At 41.6% G+C, this 19,306-nt stretch overlaps 1 protein-coding gene across 1 annotated transcript; it reads right to left on the reverse strand.

The window, feature by feature from the left end:
- Window positions 1–17,149: 17,149 nt before the first annotated feature.
- Window positions 17,150–18,960, reverse strand: LOC145048564 (11S globulin seed storage protein G3-like). Its single transcript, XM_078997096.1, has 3 exons — window positions 18,550–18,960; window positions 18,190–18,464; window positions 17,150–18,097 (listed from the first exon to the last, which is right to left on the reverse strand). The coding sequence occupies exons 1-3, from the start codon at window positions 18,842–18,844 to the stop codon at window positions 17,213–17,215; spliced, it is 1,455 nt and encodes a 484-aa protein (XP_078853222.1). The 5' UTR covers window positions 18,845–18,960; the 3' UTR covers window positions 17,150–17,212.
- Between the last annotated feature and the right edge of the window lie 346 nt (window positions 18,961–19,306).

Here is a 19,306-nt window from a genome sequence, read left to right on the forward strand (position 1 = left end):
TTTGAAAAGAGAAAAGAGGTGTGGTGCATGCAATCAATCGAGCTCAAGTAAGTACCCCAAAATACCCATACAAGTTTATGTTTTGATTATCAGTTAATAGAACATCATGCTAGATTAGGACTAAGGATCTAGGGAGGATGCCTTATCTGCCTATTATATGTGCTTTTGATCTGCATGATAGTGCTGAATAGTCAGTAGTAGGATAGCCTAATTAGGTTATGCCTGAGTTTATGAGTTGTGTTGCATGCTAGTTCAGATTCTTGCTGTGTGGATATGATTGCTTGAGTATGTTATGGTTAGATTTTCCCTTGTCTGAATGTTGCTTGCTTTGTGCATTGTGGGATTCGAAGTGATGGGAGTTAGCCATTAGGTGGATACGTCACGTCACATGTGATCAGGGTTGAATAATCTCAGAGTGTTGGATTTGGTCCTATTGCACAACTCTTGTTTAAGTCCAACCGTTGTAGGAACGAGTCTTTTACTTGAAGGATTATCTGGGCCTCGTCACATGTGATGGTATCCAGGTGATGGCTAATTGGCATTGCGAGGAGGCCTTCAGCAGCTGAGGACTGGTTTGAGTTGAGTCAAAGGTTTCCCTAGGGTAAGCCTAGGATGAGGTAGTTCTGGGAGCAGTAGAAGTAGAAAAGGGACCTGGTGGAGTCAAAGCAGTTCCTGAGGAAAGTACGGATAGATGTGGAAGGTAGTATGGGCCCGTACTACTGAAAGCAGAGGATCCGTACTCGATTCGGGAAAGGCCAAGACAAGACCGGGAACCTGGTAGTGAGTATGTTTGGTCTCGCAGCAGTGAGGAGTATGCTGATAGTGGTTATGTTATATGTTTCAGTATGGTGACATTTCAAGAGGGACCAGCGGGCGGATCAGGCATGGAGAGGGATTAGGCTCGGGTTTAGGTGCCGAGCAGCTCGAGGAGCGGATGAGAGAGTTGATATCAGCGGAGGTTACACGCAGTATTCTAGCTCAGACTCCTGTGATTTTTGGCACAGTCAAGGAGGGTATATTGGAGATTTTGGATGAGAGGCTGGGAGCCTTCCGTATTGAGATGATGGCTTTGTTGGGAGCACGTACCTTGACATTTCGGGAGTTTAGGGCTTGCGGGGCACCATATTATCATGGGGCTAGGGACCCCATCGCTAGCAGCAGATGGTTGGCTGATGTTACCAACGCATTCCGTACAAGCCGGTGTCCTGAGGAGGACAAGGTCAGACTCGCTTCCTGTATTCTGAAGGACATAGCAAGGGATTGGTGGGAGGAGATTGGTCACGCTTCGGGTGATGATGCCGCGTTGGATGCAATGACTTAGAGTGATTTCTCAACAAGGTTTAGAGCGGAGTTTTCGCCGATTATTGAGGTGCAGCAGTTGGCCCGGGAGTTTCAGGATTTGACGCAGACTACTGAGACTGTGGCGGAGATCACCGCCAAGTTCAGAGAGAGAGCCCTTCTTGTTCCGCAGTATGTCGCGGATGAGGAGATGAAGAAGGCACGATATCACGAGATGCTGAGGGATGACATCAGGGAGTTCGTGAGTAGGTCCGGTTGTAAGACGCTGGAAGATATGATTTCTCGGGCCAGGGAGAGGGAAATTGATTTGGAGCAGATCCGGAAGAGGAAGCCAGATGAGGTTCAGGTAGCCGCGAGTTCGGGCAAAAGGCCCAAGGGATCAGAGTCGAGATCGAGGGATTATCAGGACCGCAATCGATGCGGAAGGTGTGGCAGGACGCACGGGGGCGCGTGCAGGAGTGGAAGTGGTGGTGAGTTTGGCTATTTCAGGTGCGGTCGGACTTGTCATTTTAGCAGAGATTGTACTGCTACCATCACTCAGGGATCAGACTTGATATATTTTCACTGCAATCAGCAGGGCCACAAGAAGGCCCAGTGCCCCAGTTTGCTTTCAGTAGGACGGGTGATGGCACCTGCCCCTGCAACTTTGAGGATCACAGACGGCCGTCAGGGCCGTGCGGAGGCGCCTGCGGTAGGAGGTCAGGCTTTTCAGATGGCTACTCTGGAGATGCGAGCAGCGCCGTACATTGCAGGTATGCGACTTCCGTTTTCAGTTCTTTTATTTTGTGCATGATTATATTGTTATGGTTCTGCATCATTAGCGGTTGAGCATTTTATTTTCGAGCGGGTTCATTGTGATCGAGTTATATGCCATTTGCATACCTTGGTTATTGGTTAGTAATTAAGGGATGGGTTATATCGAAGAAGGTTACTTTGAGTGCAGTATCCATAGCATGCCTTAGAGAGACTCGGTATGTCTCGCTAGTTCAGAGCCGTATAAGTTTTAGAATGGACAGGTTAGATCCTTAGCTATGGTAAGCTTAGGATTCCTCAGCGGATTGATTATGGTAGAAAGGATTGGGATTTCTTCTCATCGATCATCGAGGTGCAAGCAGGATCAAAGTGGGGGAGAATCCTCCGAGTGTATAAGGGTAAGGGCACGCAAATCCAGATCGGGTATATAATTCTGAGAAGGAAAGAAGGTAGTTCAGCGTTTGACGGATCGAGTAGTTCAGGGTTGCGAGTTTGAGAACTTCCCATCAGTGATTGCGTATAAAGGGTAATGGTGGGTATGTGGTTCGGATTCAGGTTAAAGGGCCGCATGTAGAACTCGTGTGAGTCGGAATGGAGATCTTGAGGTCAAATAGCAGGAGATGTTTTCGTGTTAGCAGTCAGTGGTGGAAAGTGATGTAAGATTGCGGGGCGGCTGTAGCCTTCACTAGCAGTCAGTGGTGGAAGTGTTGTCAGACTACGGGGCAGCCGTAGCATTTTGTAGTAGCTTCGTTGGCGGAGTCGGGGCGAGGCCCTTATCTCCTAGCCTTCAGATAGGGATCGGGAATGGGGAATGGATGAGAATGGTATGGAGTTGCCTGTATAGCCATTGAGAGATGAGACCTTGGAAGAGGCCGCTCTAGGATATAGTTGGGTGAGACTCGTGGGCGAGGCCCGTGAGTTTTAGCAGCACAGGTGGGACCTGGTAAGAATCTTAGCGTCTAGGCAAGGGGATCAGGGATCCGAGGAAATTGTAGTGCCAGCATGGTAAAATAGATTGAGCAGTATAGGTGGCGGAAGTATCTTCGAATGTCGCTGGGAGCGACTAGTGGTTGTGCTGGGTCAGTAATCGGTGAGAGTCGGTAATCCAAATATTGATAGGTTGGTAGGGACCAGGATGGTCTCAGTTCATTCGGAATCCAGATAAGAAGAGCAGGGTTTCTAGTCAGTAGCAGTGCGGGGATGCAGAGTATGGTGGAATTCAGTTAGTCGATCGTGGGGTGCTCGACACCGAATGATAGTAGGAAGAATGCCCAGTGGGTACTGGTAACGATGACCCGTACTGGGAGTGGCGGGAGTAATAGATTGGTGAGGAAAGGGTCTTCACCGCAGCAGAAGGGATAGATGGTTATGGAGCATTGCCTTGGGAGAGGCAAGGAAAGCGCGTAAGGAAAGAAAGGGTGAACCCCTACGGGGTCAGTGCAGTATTTGGAGATTACCAAAAAGATTGTTGGTTGAGTAAGTTGTGTTACAGGATGTTCGGGCTCAGGATGGACCCCAGATTATTATCTGTAAGGATTGGCGTTGGTCTGAATGATTGAACAGAAAGCCAGCAAAGTTAGGCAGCTGGTGCTAGAATGGATGGTGGGGCTTTGGAGGTAGATCGCCGATAGTAGAGTATAGTAAACTTCGAGGACGAAGTTTAGTTTAAGTGGGGGAGAGTTGTAACACCCAAAGTTTCATAGGCCAAGAAAGGAAAGAAAAGCCCTAATTTAAGGGTCGACTCGGCGAGTCCAAGGAAGGAGTCGACGACTCCGAGCGGGATCCGAGGCGAGGAATAAGTGACCAACTCGGCGAGTCGGCCAAGGCGAATCGGCGAGTAGGGTCTGTGCGAGGAAAACCCTAAATCCAGGGCTTGGAGCCTATTTAATCGCCTCATTCTTCTTCATAGTGCTCCTTTACTGTCTCTCACATCCAGAACGCCGCACCCTAAGCCCCCATTGTGCTCATTCATGCTTTTGGCCATTTTTGAGTGATTTAAAAGAAGAAGAAGTGGGAATCTTTGAAGCATCAAGGAGTGGCATTGGATCCGAAGTTTGGGGATCATTTCAGAGCATTTGAAGGTATTAAGTCGTTTCTCTCCTCCAGATTTCCCTTGGTTGTGAGTTTTGGGGCTTTTAAGCCATGTTTGAAATCAATCTCGAGCTTGAGGTCCAGATCTGAGGTTGCTACCTCAGATCCATGCTTGTTTTGGTCTAGAATTCCGTAAAGTATCAGCTCTTGAGTGGATCATGGAGTCTTTTTTCCTTAAGCCCTAGTTTTTGGCATGTTTTGCCTAGATCTCCTTCTCTACACGTAAAGATTGCAACTTTACGTAGGGAATAGGCTTGGGAAGGGTAGATCTACGGTTTGGAGTCCATGCATGACTCAAAAGTCCTCTGCATGTAAGGAGAATTGAAGGGACTCGGCGAGTCCCTTGAGTGGACTTGGCGAGTAGCATGAAGTTGTGGAGAAACTCGACGAGTGGGATGAACAACTCGTCGAGTCGTATGAAGATTGCCTTGTACTCGGCGAGTCTGTTCTTGGACTCGGCGAGTCAGGTCGCGAAACCCCAAAACCCTTCGAGTTGTGACTCGAATCAGTGAGTCGGGTGGAGAATCGGTGAGTTGGACAAGTCTGGACTCAGAAATCGGTAGACTCGATGAGTCATGGACTGACTCGGCGAGTCGAGTCGCGAATGGAAGGTATCTGATCATTTTGAACTCAGCGAGTCAGTAGGGTGACTCGGCGAGTAGGGTTGATCTGGAAGGTTGACTTTGACCAGGACTTTGACTTTGGGCCAGGGTGGACTTGGTTGTCTTTCGGGGGTCAGTTAGACTCAGTGTTGCATTGATATTGGTAGTTCGGGGAGCAAGGGGAGCAGGAGTTCTGTGAGTTGTCAGGCAGCAACTAGTGAGATCATCAGCAAGTTCAGCCAGTGCAGGTGAGTTTCCCTTTGTGTGAATGGGTCTAAGGCCACAATTCCGGCCCATGTAGTTATGAGTAGAAGACACGGGGTTAGACCTAGGCATAGTATGCTAGTATTATTTTCAGGACAAGGTCCAGTAATAGCGGGCGGGTGCCCAAGGAATTTTTTATATGATAGTTTATACTTGTTGTCTGTGTGATACATGTATGTGCCTGGTAGGGAGGTGAGTGTGGGAGAGGTCCCGTATCTCACCAGTAGCAGAGTGTGGATGAGGTTCCATATCTCATTAGTAGCAGAATAGGGGGAGGCCCGAACTAGAATAGGAGTGAGAGTGGGATAGGCCCGTACCTCACTACCATTAGGAGCGTGGACGGGGTCCCATGACTCATCAGTAGCAGGACAAGGGTGAGGCCCAGGATAGGCGAGGCCTTAGGACAGAACCATTTGTATGTGTTAGTTATGAAATGTTTATGTGTTATTATTTGTTGGCGGGCGAGGCCCTGTGACAGGCGGGGCCTAAGTAAAACAGATCTGTATCCGAGCGGAGCTCGAAGCCAGGCGGGGCCGTTGTAGCAGGCGAGGCCCGAGGTAGGGGCGAGGCCCAAGATAGTGGGCGTGGCCCAGTATGTGCAGTATGTGGTTATGCATGGTATGTAGTAGGGTGGGGAACTCACTGATCTTTGTGCTTACGGTTTTCAGTTTTGGTTTCAGGTACTTCCAGTAGCGGAGGGAAGAGCTCGGGGTGATCGCATGGCACACACCATAGATTAGACAGCCTGGGAATGTTTACTCTGATAATGAACATGTGTTTTGAAAACTTATACTCATAATATGTTTTGGAATGATGACTTTACTTTAAGTAATGATTTATTAAAAGAAATTTTTGGTCTTAAATTTTGGGTCGTTACACAACATGCCGCGTGGCAATCCGCGTGAAATATCTATCCCGACGACATGTCGTCGGTACAACTTTTTCACTTTTAAATTTTTTTGTTTGTTTCAGCAAAAGCAGGGACAACGTCCTTTATGTAAATCCTATACTGACGACTTCTCGTCAGCATAAGGGTTTTTGCAGCAAAAGGCGGCACCCATTTCTCTCTCGATGAAAATCGCAATTGGGCACTCCTTACCGGTGACGAGCAATAGGTACACATCTGGTCAACATCAATACTCCGAATTTTTTGTTTGTTAGTGTTTGTTGAAGCTTTTTACCATGAATTTGGGGTTTATCTGGTTACAGTCGTTCACCCCCAGACACCGTTCACCATTGTCCTCCGTTCACCACCTTTGACCTTCCCCAATGGCGACTCCACTCTCCTTCCAACTTTTCTCTTTCAATGGCGACTCCACTCTCCTTCCAACTTCTCTCTTTCACTGCCACAACAGGCAATAATTTGGGATTTTTCTCGTTTTTTTTTGTTTTTTGATTTTGTGTGTTTTCGGTGACCACTGGCCATCATTTCCTTGTTTTCTTGATATATAGTAGGAGTAGAGGTAGAGGTGTCGACAAGATTAGAGGCACCGGGAGGAGAAGTATAGGAGAAAGGACCGAGACGTTGATCAGGATGACTAGGGTCATTAAAGATATTATGGGTGTCATCTAACTTGAGGAATTCATAGTCATGAGAATGTGTTGGAGTCATAGAGCAGAACGGAAAGATTGTTTCATCGAATGTAACATGACGAAAGATGACAATTTGATTTGTATGGAGGTTAAGACAATGAAAACCTTTATGGTTGGTGGGATATCCATGAAAGATGCAAGGAACCGAACAAGGTTGAAGTTTGTGAGTGTTGTTTATGTGAGGGTAGCAAAGGCATCCAAAAACACGAAGGTGGGAGTAGGATGGATGTTTTTTGAAAAGTTTGTGGTATGGTGTGTCATGCTCTAAGGTGGTGGAGGGAAGGATTTTTAAAAGATGTGAGGCCATGTGTAAAGCTTCAACCCAGTAGGTTGGAGGGAGGTGAGCCCGGATATGCAAAGTATGTATGATGTTATTTATAGTTCAAAGCATTCTTTCAGATTTCCCGTTTTGTTGAGAGGTGTAAGGATAAGAGAAGCACATATGGATGCCACTGATGTCACATAAGGTATGAAATTGAGAATTATCAAATTCTTTGCCATTGTCACATTGAAAGGTTTGTATGTCAGCATGAAATTGATTTTTGATATAAGCACAAAAATCATGAATTTAGAAAAAACATCAGATTTTTTACGAAGAGGATACACCCACACAGAATGAGAAAATTGATCAAGAAAAATGAAATGATATTGAATTCCACTATGACTTAATAAAATAGAAGTCCAAGCATCCGAATGAATAACTTAAAATGGAAAAGCAGCATCATTATTCGATAGAGAAAAAGATAAACGAACATGTTTGCCGAGTTGACAAGCATGACACAAACTAGAGGACTTCTTATTATTACATGATATAGACTTATTGGAAAGTAAATATGGAAAAACTTGATGGTCGGGATGACCAAGACATTGGTGCCACGTGGATGAGCTGACACCAAGAAGAACTTAAGGAGGTGGACTTGTAATGGGATATAAATCACCCTGACTATTACATTGAAGGAGGACTTGATTGGTGAGATAATCCTTCACAGAAAACCAAACTCGTCAAATTCAATACTACATTTGATTTCACGAGTGAATTGACGAATAAAAATAAGGTTTTTAATTATTTATGGAGTGATAAGAACAATGTTAAGAGCTAATGTACGAAAGGGGTTACTGCTAATGGAGGAGTTACCCGATTGAGTAATGGGAACACGATATCCATTGTCAACTAAAAAGAAAAATTAGAACACTTATTTGTAAAGGACTTGAGAATACCTTAGTGAGCGTGAAGGTGAACAGTTGCCCTGGTATCCATATACCAATCAACATTTCCGGGTTCTTGAAGATTTACGGTAGAGAATGCTTGCGGGAGAGCGCTTGGTTGATCAGGGAAAAAAATTCTGCCATGTATTGGGCTGATTAAAATGTGGGCTAGCAATAAAAGTTTGTGGAGGATAAGTTGAAGTTGAAGTCGAAGTGGGTTGATTAAATTGTTGACATATAGGTTGCTGATTATATGGATTGCTATGCTAAGACTTAGCCCAATATGTGTGGGGAGGAGGTAAAAGCCCAACAACATTGCTGTTGGGTTGCTGATTGGAAGACGCTCCAGGCCATGGGTTTCAAATCCCCCAGCTGCTATTACTAGCAAGAGTAGCTTGCGATCTAAAATTCCCGCTGACACCACCAAGTCGACCTCTGCCGCCTCCTCTACAGGAACGACCACTCTTGCCGCCGCCTTTGGAGTTCCGACCACCGCCCCTGCCATTAAAGGAAGAGCCTCGGTGATTATTTGGAGGGCAATTTTCATGAGTGCAGTTTCCATGTGTGGTATTTAGGATAGTAGGGGATGAAGCATGCTCTTGATGAATGGCTGGTACCACACGATTTTGTTCCTTAAGCATAGAACGCTCTAAAAAGTGTTAACGTCGACCACATTTCAAGAAAAGTCGGGAATGGTTTCTGATGGCGAATGGTGGTAACCACATGAGCAAACTTTGGAGAGAGTCCGTTAATGGCATAGATAACAAGATTATGTTGTGGAACTACGGCTCTGATGTTAGCAAAAATATCAGCAATTAACTTTATTCGAGTGCAATATTGAACGATCATTGAGTCACCAATAGTAATTGAACGAAGTTCATCATCAAGTTCTATGGCTTTGGATTCTTTGTTTTCAAGGAAAAAGATCTACAATAGACTTCCAAACTTCGGCTGCTGTAGCATCAGGTTTGAGAATGGTTAGAAGGAGAGGCTGAGTGAGAGTGCCATACATTCATTGTTTGACAATATTATCAACTTCTTCCCACTAAGGTTCATCGGCTTTGAGAGATGAACCATCAAGATGACCATAGACGGAATACCCAATGCAATGGGTCTTGAATAATTCTTTCCATGAATCATAATTCATGTGTTCAAGATCAAGTAGAAGAGGGACATATGACTTTACGTTTGTGATGCCAAAAATTTTATCAGTGGGTTTTGGTTTTGGAAGAGCCTTCTGAGCCAGTCATGATGCAGAAAAGATAGAAGTCGAGAAGAGAACAAAAGAAAGACCGCTGCCCTGAGGATCGACTAGTGTTTTAGAGAGATTACGCTGATACCATGTTAGGCACCATATTTTCCCATGAACAATTATTGTATTCCATCACCAAATATATACATGATATAAGATTTGGGCTGTGCTAAACATTGTAGGCTAAATACAACGGGCCACACAAATTAAAACAAATACAATAAGTATAATAAGTAGAAGATTATATGTGTAACATATGTATGTATGTATGTGTGTGTGTGTGTGAATATATATATATATATGTATATATATATATATATATATATATATATATATATATATATATATATATATATATTTGTGTAATCTGGAGTTGTTGTCCGGAGCTGCTCAAACCGTGTACTTTCAAGTACACTTATAGCTTCCACTAATAATAATCAATATTGAAGTTTTGAAAAATGCTACTTTGGTGGATGATTCATCGGTCTTTGTATAGATGTTCATGATACTTTGATATGAAGAATAATAGCTTTAAGTGAAATGAAATTTGTTTTTCGTTATTCTCAAAACTTCTGATAGGTAATATTCCATCTATTTATTCTTATTGGATAAAATAACTTAAAATCATATACAATGTTTCACCACAATTTTGCAGCTATTATTCGTATGCAGCTTCTACGGATTTTGGGTTTCTTGATATTTTCATTTCACGTGAGGTAACTTAATCCCATGTTGATATCTTGTTTCTTTTTTCTAATTATGAAAATTTAAACCATATAAAACATTAAAGATTTTTACTTTTTCCTTTTTCATTCAACATAAAACACATTTGGATCGACTCCACAACAAGCCAAAGTATATAAATCTCTAGTTCTAAATACCTTTAAAATTTGAAGGACTTATACATGTTTTTTATTTAAATTTCTAGTGCGATTTGATTGTTCAGGCACTTGGGACAAATCCACGTTATCTTTTAGAGATATATGCATTAAAACAGAGCAGTTATTACCAAACGTAAGTAATATAATTATATAACAGTTTATGAAGTAATATTAATTATTAATTTGATTTCTCTTATTTTGTTATGTGTCACTCATGGTATATGCATATATAACACATTTGCAAGTAAGTTTTATGCTTTATAAACTCGTGATTCAAAAATAATGCAATACAAATTTCTAGTTTTTTTTAATTTGTTAGAAATTAATGTCAAATCTTCTCCCTCTGTAACGACCCAAAAATCACAACTAAAAAATTCCTTTTAAACATTACTAAAACCATATTTTTAAAACCATAACATAAGTCATAACATAAACTCGGAGTAGCAATTCAAAACATGTTCTCATTATCAGAGTGAACATCCCAAGCTGACTAACTATGGTGTGTGCCATTCGATCACCCCGAGCTCTTCCCTCCGCCATCGGAAGTACCTAAAACTAAAACTACAAATCGTAAGCTCGAAGCTTAGTGAGTTCCACAACCTACCACATACCACACACATAACTGCATACTGCAAATACTGGGCCTCACCCACTACCTCGGGCCTCGCCCGCTACAACAGGCCCTGCCTGACTTCAATCCCTGCTCGGCGTACATATTTGTTTCGCTTAGGCCCCGCATATCTCTGGGTCCCGCCCACTAAACATATACAAACATATAACATATCGCATAACCCATAAACCATAACTACTCTACTGCATTCGTGTACTAAGGCCTCGCCTGTCTTGGGCCCCGCCCCTGTCCTGTTACTGATGAGTCACGGGCCCTTGTCCTGTTACCGATGAGTCATGGAACCCTGTCCATACTCTGCTAATGGTGAGATATGGGACCTCACCCACACTCACCCCTACCAGGCACATACAAGTATCACACAGACAACAAGTATACTCTATCATGCAGACCATTCCTTGTTCACCCGCCCGACATTGGACCTTGGTCCAGAATATCATACTAGAAAACAGTGCCTAGGTCTAACCCCCGGGTCTTCCTGCTCATAACTGCATGAGTCGGCATTGTAGCCATAGACCCATTCACATAAAGGGACACTCACCTGCACTACTGAACTCTGTTGAAAACCCTCTCGCTGCTATCCGATAACTCCCCAAACTGTTGCTCCTCCAGCTCCCCGAGCTACCAAAACCAATAACAACACTTAGCCTAACTGTCCTCAAGAAGCCAAATAAGTCAACTCTGGTCAAGGTCCTTCTCAAGGTCAAAGTTAATGGTCAGAGTCAACTTCCAGTTGACTCAACTCACCGAGTTGTTCTACCAAATCGTTAAGTCCATACTCCGCAAATCCCAAAACAACCTCGACTCTACTCGTCGATTCTACCAACAACTCAACGGGCTCTCCTTCACCTAAACATTTGGGACCATCTTCAACCGACGCGTCGAGTTGTTCTACAACTCGTCGAGTCCATCTTCATAAGCTAAGGAGATTGCCTTGGACTCGCCGAGTTCCTCCTTAAACTCGTCGAGTACCATGATTTTCATGTCCATTACGGACACAAACTGGTTGAGTCCTTCTCCAACCCAAACACTAATTCGACTCATAAACAGAAGGGTTTGGGTTTGCAACCCGACTCGTTGAGTACATGAACTGACTCGTCGAGTCCATCTTATGACATCTCTATTCTGCCGATTCCAGTCCATTCCAACACCTTAAACTCATAGATCTGGACTCCTTATGCTAGCATTGCACGTAAAGTTGCTAACTTTATGTGCACTCAAGGTGTTATGAAGCCAAAACTCTTAATCCAAGCTAGAAAGAAGGTCTATGTCATGTAATGGGATCTCAGTTGGATATAGCCAACAACTTTCAGCTTCTAAAGCTCAAGAGTGTCCAGATCTGTGTCTAATCCATCCTCAAAGGCTTAATACTCGGATTGACCTTGGAAATGGTCCAAATGTGACCAAATCTATGCTAGAAAGGGGATCTAGATGATTAACAGTCAAGGTATAAGCTTTTTACCTCTAAATGGTCCGAAATGCTACCCCAACTATGGATCTATAGCTTCTTCTTGCACCACCAAGGTCCTTCCTCCTTCTCCAAACTTTAATTCACTCACAAGGCAAGAACTAGCTCAATAATGGTGTTGGGTGGCTAGGGTTTTGGGATCTGGATAAGAGAGGATGTAAATGAACCCTAGGGAAGAAAATAAGAAGCTTAAATAGGGTACCAAGTCCCGGAATTAGGGCTTCCTAAACCAGACCAGACTCGTCGAGTCCACTCTTTGACTCGTCGAGTCGGTCACTTAACCTTGCAAATAGATCCCGCTCCTACTCATCGAGTTCTTCCTTGGACTCGATGAGTTGACCCCTTTTGACTTACGGTTTCCTTTCCTTTCTTGGTCCTTCTGATTCTGGGTGTTACACCCTCATTACAGGTTACTGTTGTCAATCCTGCAATGGATAGAGCACTGTCAATCCTGCAAAAGTTTACTTTTGATGCTCAGAAGGGAAAAATCATCAAAGATAAACTACGATTTGGTGCTCCTTGGAAACACCCACCATGTAAAGATGACCCTTACCTGCGTTCAGGATAGGCAAAGCTTCAAGTAATGGATTTCAAGCAATGTTGCGTCAGTGTCGAGTTTGGGGTAAATATGTCTTTTTCTTGTTTTAGTTATTCTCGTTGTGAAGATTCCAACTGCCACTGTTGCCTAGTTTTCTATTCAACTCCAACACACAAGGGAGTACCTCTCAACAAATTGTCGAGCACGAGAGGATGGAAGAAGAAGGAAAAGAAGATGAAGAAGAAGAAGATGATGATGATGATGATGATGATGGTTGATGTTTTGTAATATTTTGAACAATGTTAAGTATTTATTATAATATTAAACTTAAATTTGATGTTTTGAATTTGAAAAATGGTAGCTAATTATTGTATCTCAATTGATATACATTGCAAAGTGTTTGGATTTGTTAAAAATGCAGGAATGGAAATGTACAAAAACTGTAAAAACTAAAAAAAAAAACACCCGATACCTACCCCACGACTTGTCGTCGCCACAGGTAATTAATCAAACTTTTTTTTTTTCGAAAATTTTCTCGACGAAATGTCTTCCGACACATGTCTTTGGCATAGGTTGCCATGTGCCGACAACACCTATGCCGACTCCTTTTCTTATGTAAATAATAATAATAATAATAATAATAATAATAATAATAATAATAATATTGATAATAAAGAGCTATCAAAAGTACCCTAGTATATTCGATGGTGTCATGCTTTTAAAAGCTTTAAAATGGAGGTATTGATTCACCAGGACCAACTTCCATAATAATATACTTTCCACTTATAATAATCAAACCAAGAGAGATATAATTAGTGAGAAATAAACACACTCTTCATTTATTCAAGATAAAAATGAATTAACTAAAATCGAGTGTGCAGTGAAGAAGTAATACCACTTCAATTATTCAATTAGAACAAACCCTATATCACCTAGAACATCCAGTAGGATAACCAAAAAAAAACACATTTAATATGTTTTTTTTCTTTGACAGCAACAAGAACACCAAGCAAGGGCGAAGCCAGGAATTTTTTTAGGGTGTTCCTCTTAAATTATCAATCATCCAAAAACTAAAAACATATATAAATTATCAAACAAAACAAAAAATGTGGTTTGTATCTGCTTTTGGATCCATGGTCCTTTTGGAGTGGTTTCTATCTGCTTTTGGTCCCTAGACTTAACTCCCGTTAAGTTGAGGGTCAAGTTCATGCAGATTTCCCATTGAAAAATGTGAACCATGGTAATGGTGAGTTTAATTTCTCTGATTGTTTTTGGTGTCAGAATAATAGTTTCTCACTAGAGTATATAAGGGGTAAGGTTGGGAATTCCAATATAGGTGAAAGTTCTTGTAGCAAGAGGCTTAATTTATATTATATTGATGAGGGTCTTCACATTTCAAAGGAAAAGAATGATGATCAGGATGGTTCAACTGATGTTCACGAGGCAACAACTTGTGTTCATATTGATGAGATGGATGGTGTTAGGGAGGCTGCAACTGTTGTTCAAGAGGCATCAAGTGTTGATGAAGGATGCTACAACACCCCCTGTTAATAATGCTGATGAACAATTGAATGAGTTATTTGATAACCTTACGGAAAATTTGATTAGGAGTGATGATGATAACGCAGAGTATGAAGGGGATGGAGAAACTGAAGAGGGTAATCAAGAGTATGAAGAGGATGATGAATCTCAAGAAAGTGATCCAAATTTTGAAGAGTATGATGAATCTGAAAATAGTGATCCAGAGTATGAAGAAGATAAGAGACAAACAGAAGATGAAGATCATGTGGATGACATAATGGATGTTGACAATAATATACAGGATGTGGATGTGGACATGGGAGACTTCACTCTCAATATTGAAAGTGATGTGGAAGGTTCTTGTATAAATGTTGTAAATGGGTATGAACCTGAAGATATGGAAGTGATCAACAATGAGGAATTTGAAGTCTCAAGGAGCTTTGCAGGATCAACATGTGGTTGATGTTAGGAACAAAACATGCACTTGCAGAAAATGGGAATTAATTGGAATTCCATGCAGATCTGCAATTGCAACTCTAAATGAGATGAGTAAAGACCCAAAGGCTAAGCTTGACATTTACAAATGGGTTCACAAGGTGTATTTTCAAGAGACATGGTAAAAGGCTTAATCTTTTAAGGTAGATCCAATTAAGGGTAGATCCATGTGGCCCAAAAGTGATTGTCCCTCAAATTTAATCCCTCCTCCACATCACACTTAGGTGGGAAGGCCTAAGAATAAGAGAAGATAAAGTGAGGGTGAAAGGTTAAGTAAAAAAGCAGAAGGCAAGTCAATGTGATGGAGTGAATGCTACACAAGAAGGAGGTTCCCAAAATCCAACAAATGATGGAGTGTAGAGGCTATCAAGGAAGCATATCAGTGTTACTTGTAGCAAATGCAAGAACAAGGGACACAACTCTAGAACATATAAAGGGCAAGGTGGGAATTAGTCCCAGAAGTAATGTGTCATGCATGCATAAGGTTTTCTGTGATTTTGATTGGTTATGAAAACTTGGTTGTTATGTTTACAATATTTTGTTGAAAACTTTTGGTCGGTTGTTATGAAAACTTGGTTGTTATCCTAGGTATGGTAATGTGTCCCTTTTGGTAATGTTTAGAATCTTTGGTTGTTATGTTTAGAAACTTTGGTTGTTATGTTACAAATCTTAATGAAATGTGCATTTTGGTTATGTACAATTGGTTCTAATATATACATTTTGGTATTACATTCATAACATTTCTATTCATATGTTAATTCTGATACATTCATACCATTTTGGTAAAACATTCATTACACATGCATCATAAAATTATACATATATCATTATCATTATAAGTCACTACAAACATCATCACATAAAATTACAACAAAATGACCAAAACACCCTTCAGAGTATACCCATACACAAGCCAAATACAGAAGAATACAATCAAAAAGAAAAACCAACTTCCAAACATGTTCATTTTCAGCTTCAAATTGTCATCCTTCAATGCTTTGACATTTGCCACCAACATGTTGTTCCTGCATATCAGTCTATTGCATTGATCCTGTAGCATGTTCATACTTCTAACCAACTCATTGCACCGTTCCTGCATTGAATTCAAATTTCTTAGCAGACCAGGTATGATGACTTTAGCCCTAGCACACATTGGGGGATCAAGCCACCCAATAAACCCATAAACGGAATCATTCATAGAGCATGCATAAAATATCCTTCCTGGATTTAGAGGGGTCCAAGACGTTTTCACCAGAACAACTTTTCCACAAAAACATAGCACCATTTTTGTTGTTGCAAAGCTCAAGAAGAAGAAAGGTAGAAGAAAAGAGACGTTGGGGAATGTTGGGGAAGAAGATCGCAGTAAGTGGGGGTATTTAAAAGGAGTTAATTCAAAAAACGTTTATGCAAAAAATGGTCCCTAACATATGAAATGACGAAATTACTAACAGATCCAACTTAACGGGAGTTAAGTCCAGGGACCAAAAACACATAGAAACCTCTCCAAAAGGACCATGGATCCAAAAAACTCGTGGTTTGGATTAAAACCCCAAAATTTTGCATACCATAATTTTTGCAATTTTGTCTACATAAAATGTTATTTCTAATTTTATCGTATGAAGTGGTAAACGTGGTTGGCTATTCGAATGCTAATATGATATTAGCAATTTCCGAATTAACCCTCATGTTGTGAATTAACAATGATGATTTGCTGGTTTTAAGAGCTGCAAATTAGTTATAAAAAAAAAAAGATATTCTACATATCACAGTTGAAGATTCCGTTAATGATTATGATAGAATATCGGCAATGCAATTACAAGGGAGATGACACCTTTTGAAGTTGAAGCTGCAATTGCAAACTTGATTAAAGATTGGACAAAATTGAGACTAAACAGGTTGAAAGAATGGGTGAATACAAATGTCCAACAAGAGGCGACTTCATTAAATAAATAGCAATGCACTTTTCCAAGAGTTCTGATTATAGCAACTTACTTTCATTTTTATTCGTAAGGAACTGTCACTAGATTGGAAGTAGTTTATGTCAATTAAATAGCAAAAACCAATATTTCAAAATAATAAAAGTATGTTGGTAAAATATGTAATCTGTTCTTTATGATTTCGTCCATGGTGCTCGTTTTAGATGCAATGTATGTGAATGTTATAATATTAATAACTTTATTATTTCGTCCATGGTGAATAACTTTATGATTTCGTCGTTTTAGATGCAATGTATGTGAATGTCATAATATTAATAACTTTTGTAGTAAATATGGTAATAATCTAGATTTGTAAATCTAAACTCAAAAATTTCCCTAGGATCAAAAATATAAACTTGAAAAACTAGATTTTGCCCAAATTTCCCTGGGATCAAAAATATAAACTTGAAAAACTAGATTGTGCCAAAGTACTTTAAGATGAGTTGCTTAACAAAACACAAAACACCTTCTAACCCATGCAAACCCATGCAAAAGTATGGGCTCTTCCCTAGTTAAAATAAAGAGCATGCAAAGGTAAGCAAAATTTAAAAGGTTTTAAGGTCTTATTACTCTTGCACTATTATACATCTCTTGTTACATCCTTTATTAATTTTTCAAACCGTAAACTCAGTGCTAAACTTTTACTTAAGCCGACGCCCTCCCCTGACTCCTAGAATAAGTGCTGGGGCTAAGCAAAAGCGACTCCTGCTGGCTGAACTTCAGCTTCTGAGCGTCATTTCTTGACAACTGATACGCGTTCGCCACCACATCCACCGGCATGCTCCTGAGCGCCGATACACGACCAGCAAGATTAGCTACCATAGCGTTGTCATTAGTCTTGAAAGAAATCCACCTTGACCCTTGTTCACCGGCTCTCTTGATCGCTGCAAAGTTTTGTGGGATCACCACCACCTGTCCCTCCCTGAGCTCATCATCGAAAACTGACTCCCCGGCGTTGTTCACGATATGTATCCTCAAGGTTCCGTCGGTGACGTACACAAGATTGTGGGCGTTTAATGTCCAAAATGGCGCCTTAATTGCGTTCGGGTGGAGTTCGCCTCTCTCGGCGCTGAGTTGGAGTTGCCGGAGAACGGGGAATTTGAAGCTGTTGAGGTTTGAAATCCTGCCGGCTTGTGGGTTTACGAAGTCAGCGTGGGTGGGGTTATCGATGTTCTCGCTTAGCTTCAAGCTGCAAATGGTTTCTTCAAAACCGTTGCTCCGTCCACCTTGACGTCCTCCCTGTTGTTCACGTTCTTGCTGTTCTCTGGTCTGCGGTGGCCTGATGATTTGAAGATCTTGTTCGACGTTAACGATGTGACCTCTTTGGTCTCTTTGTCCTTGAAGCTTCTCAGCAGTCTCCCTGTTGACGTTGAATGCTTCTGCTAAGAACTCCACATCGAAACCGTTGAAGATATTGCCAGCATTGCGGTAGGGCTGCTCCTGCTGGGACTGGCCTTGTTGTCTGCGTGGTTGTCTCTGACCTTGTTGTTGTTCGCTTTGACCTTGAGGGTTCCCGGCGAGGAAGAATCTCTGAAACATTTAATTATAAGCTCGAATCTTTTAGTTAGTTCTAAATTTGGTAATTAATAATAGTTTAATGTAATGTAATATTATTCATCTACCCTGTGGTTTTGATCAAGCTGGTTAGCGCTGTTCTGAGTGTCGAAGAAGACTACAGCAACAAGTTCGGTCTCGCCGTCGTTATAAATCCAGTGAGCTGTTCCGGCGGGAATGGCAACAACATCTCCCTGGTTCAAGTTCCGTACTTTCTGGTGGCGATCTTGTAACCCTTGAAACTTCTGGCCTCTGCGTTCACTCTGACCGGAAAACTGTTGTTCCTGAGAAGATTCATAGGTTTCTGGACATCCCGGCAATATAACCCCATGAACACCCCTTCCTGTAGAGATCGGATGAACAAGTCAACAACCCATGAATTCCTATTCTTAAACCAATTCAAAGTCTGGAAAGGAAAAATAAAACACCTTTTTCGATGAAGGACAAGAGAGGGGCGTTGACGTAGGATGGCAAGAGAAGTCCACCAGGTTGAATCCGGTGTCGGAGAAACTCAACGCCGGCACACTGGAACTGCTTCTCATCGGCGTTCCAGAACTCAGTGACTCCAGCTTCGGCTTGGATCCTATCGGACGGCTCAAGAGCGTCGATTCTTCCAATCTGGCACTGGTTTTGCGGCAGCTGCTGCTGTTGTTGTTGGTGGTGGGCGAGGCAGGTGGAGAAGAGTAGGAGGAACGAGAGAAGCAAAGAAGCTTTGGACGCCATAGATGAAGGTGTGGCGAATGGAAGGTGTGTGGCGAACTTAGAGCGAGAGGTAGGTTTTTATGGAGGAAGAAGGTGAAGGAGGGAGTGACATGTAAGAGGGAATGGCATGGAAAGAAGAACACATGGAAGTAAGAGAGTATACATGTGTACAAGAGACTGAATGGAGATCCATCGCAAGAGGTATAAGTGTGTTTGTGTATGGTTTATCGTTATAAAAACTCGAAGGTTGATGAACAATCACTCATAAGTAAGCCAGATACATTTAAATAATATTTCTTATTATTATTTTTTTTAGTTCAAGATTGCTTTTTAAATAAGCTTCGTAATATAACAATTCCTTTAAATAATATTTCACAAGACTATAACCAAATTTTAACTTGCATACAAGATATTAAAATTATGTAATCTAGGATAAAATGATATTGATGAAATTTCGTAATTATATATCGTTTAAGTTGGGAA

Source organism: Lactuca saligna, chromosome 5, assembly GCF_052625555.1.
Source record: "Lactuca saligna cultivar CGN05327 chromosome 5, ASM5262555v1, whole genome shotgun sequence".
NCBI lineage: Eukaryota > Viridiplantae > Streptophyta > Magnoliopsida > Asterales > Asteraceae > Lactuca > Lactuca saligna.

What these genes read in the sequence shown, in the direction of transcription:
- LOC145048564 (XM_078997096.1), bottom strand. Translation starts at nt 18,844, where the DNA reads ATGGCGTCCAAAGCTTCTTTGCTTCTCTCGTTCCTCCTACTCTTCTCC. An exon ending in CTTGTCCTTCATCGAAAAAG is followed by an intron (nt 18,465 to 18,549) that starts GTGTTTTATTTT and finishes CGATCTCTACAG; the next exon opens with GAAGGGGTGTTCATGGGGTT. An exon ending in AGCTTGATCAAAACCACAGG is followed by an intron (nt 18,098 to 18,189) that starts GTAGATGAATAA and finishes TAAATGTTTCAG; the next exon opens with AGATTCTTCCTCGCCGGGAA.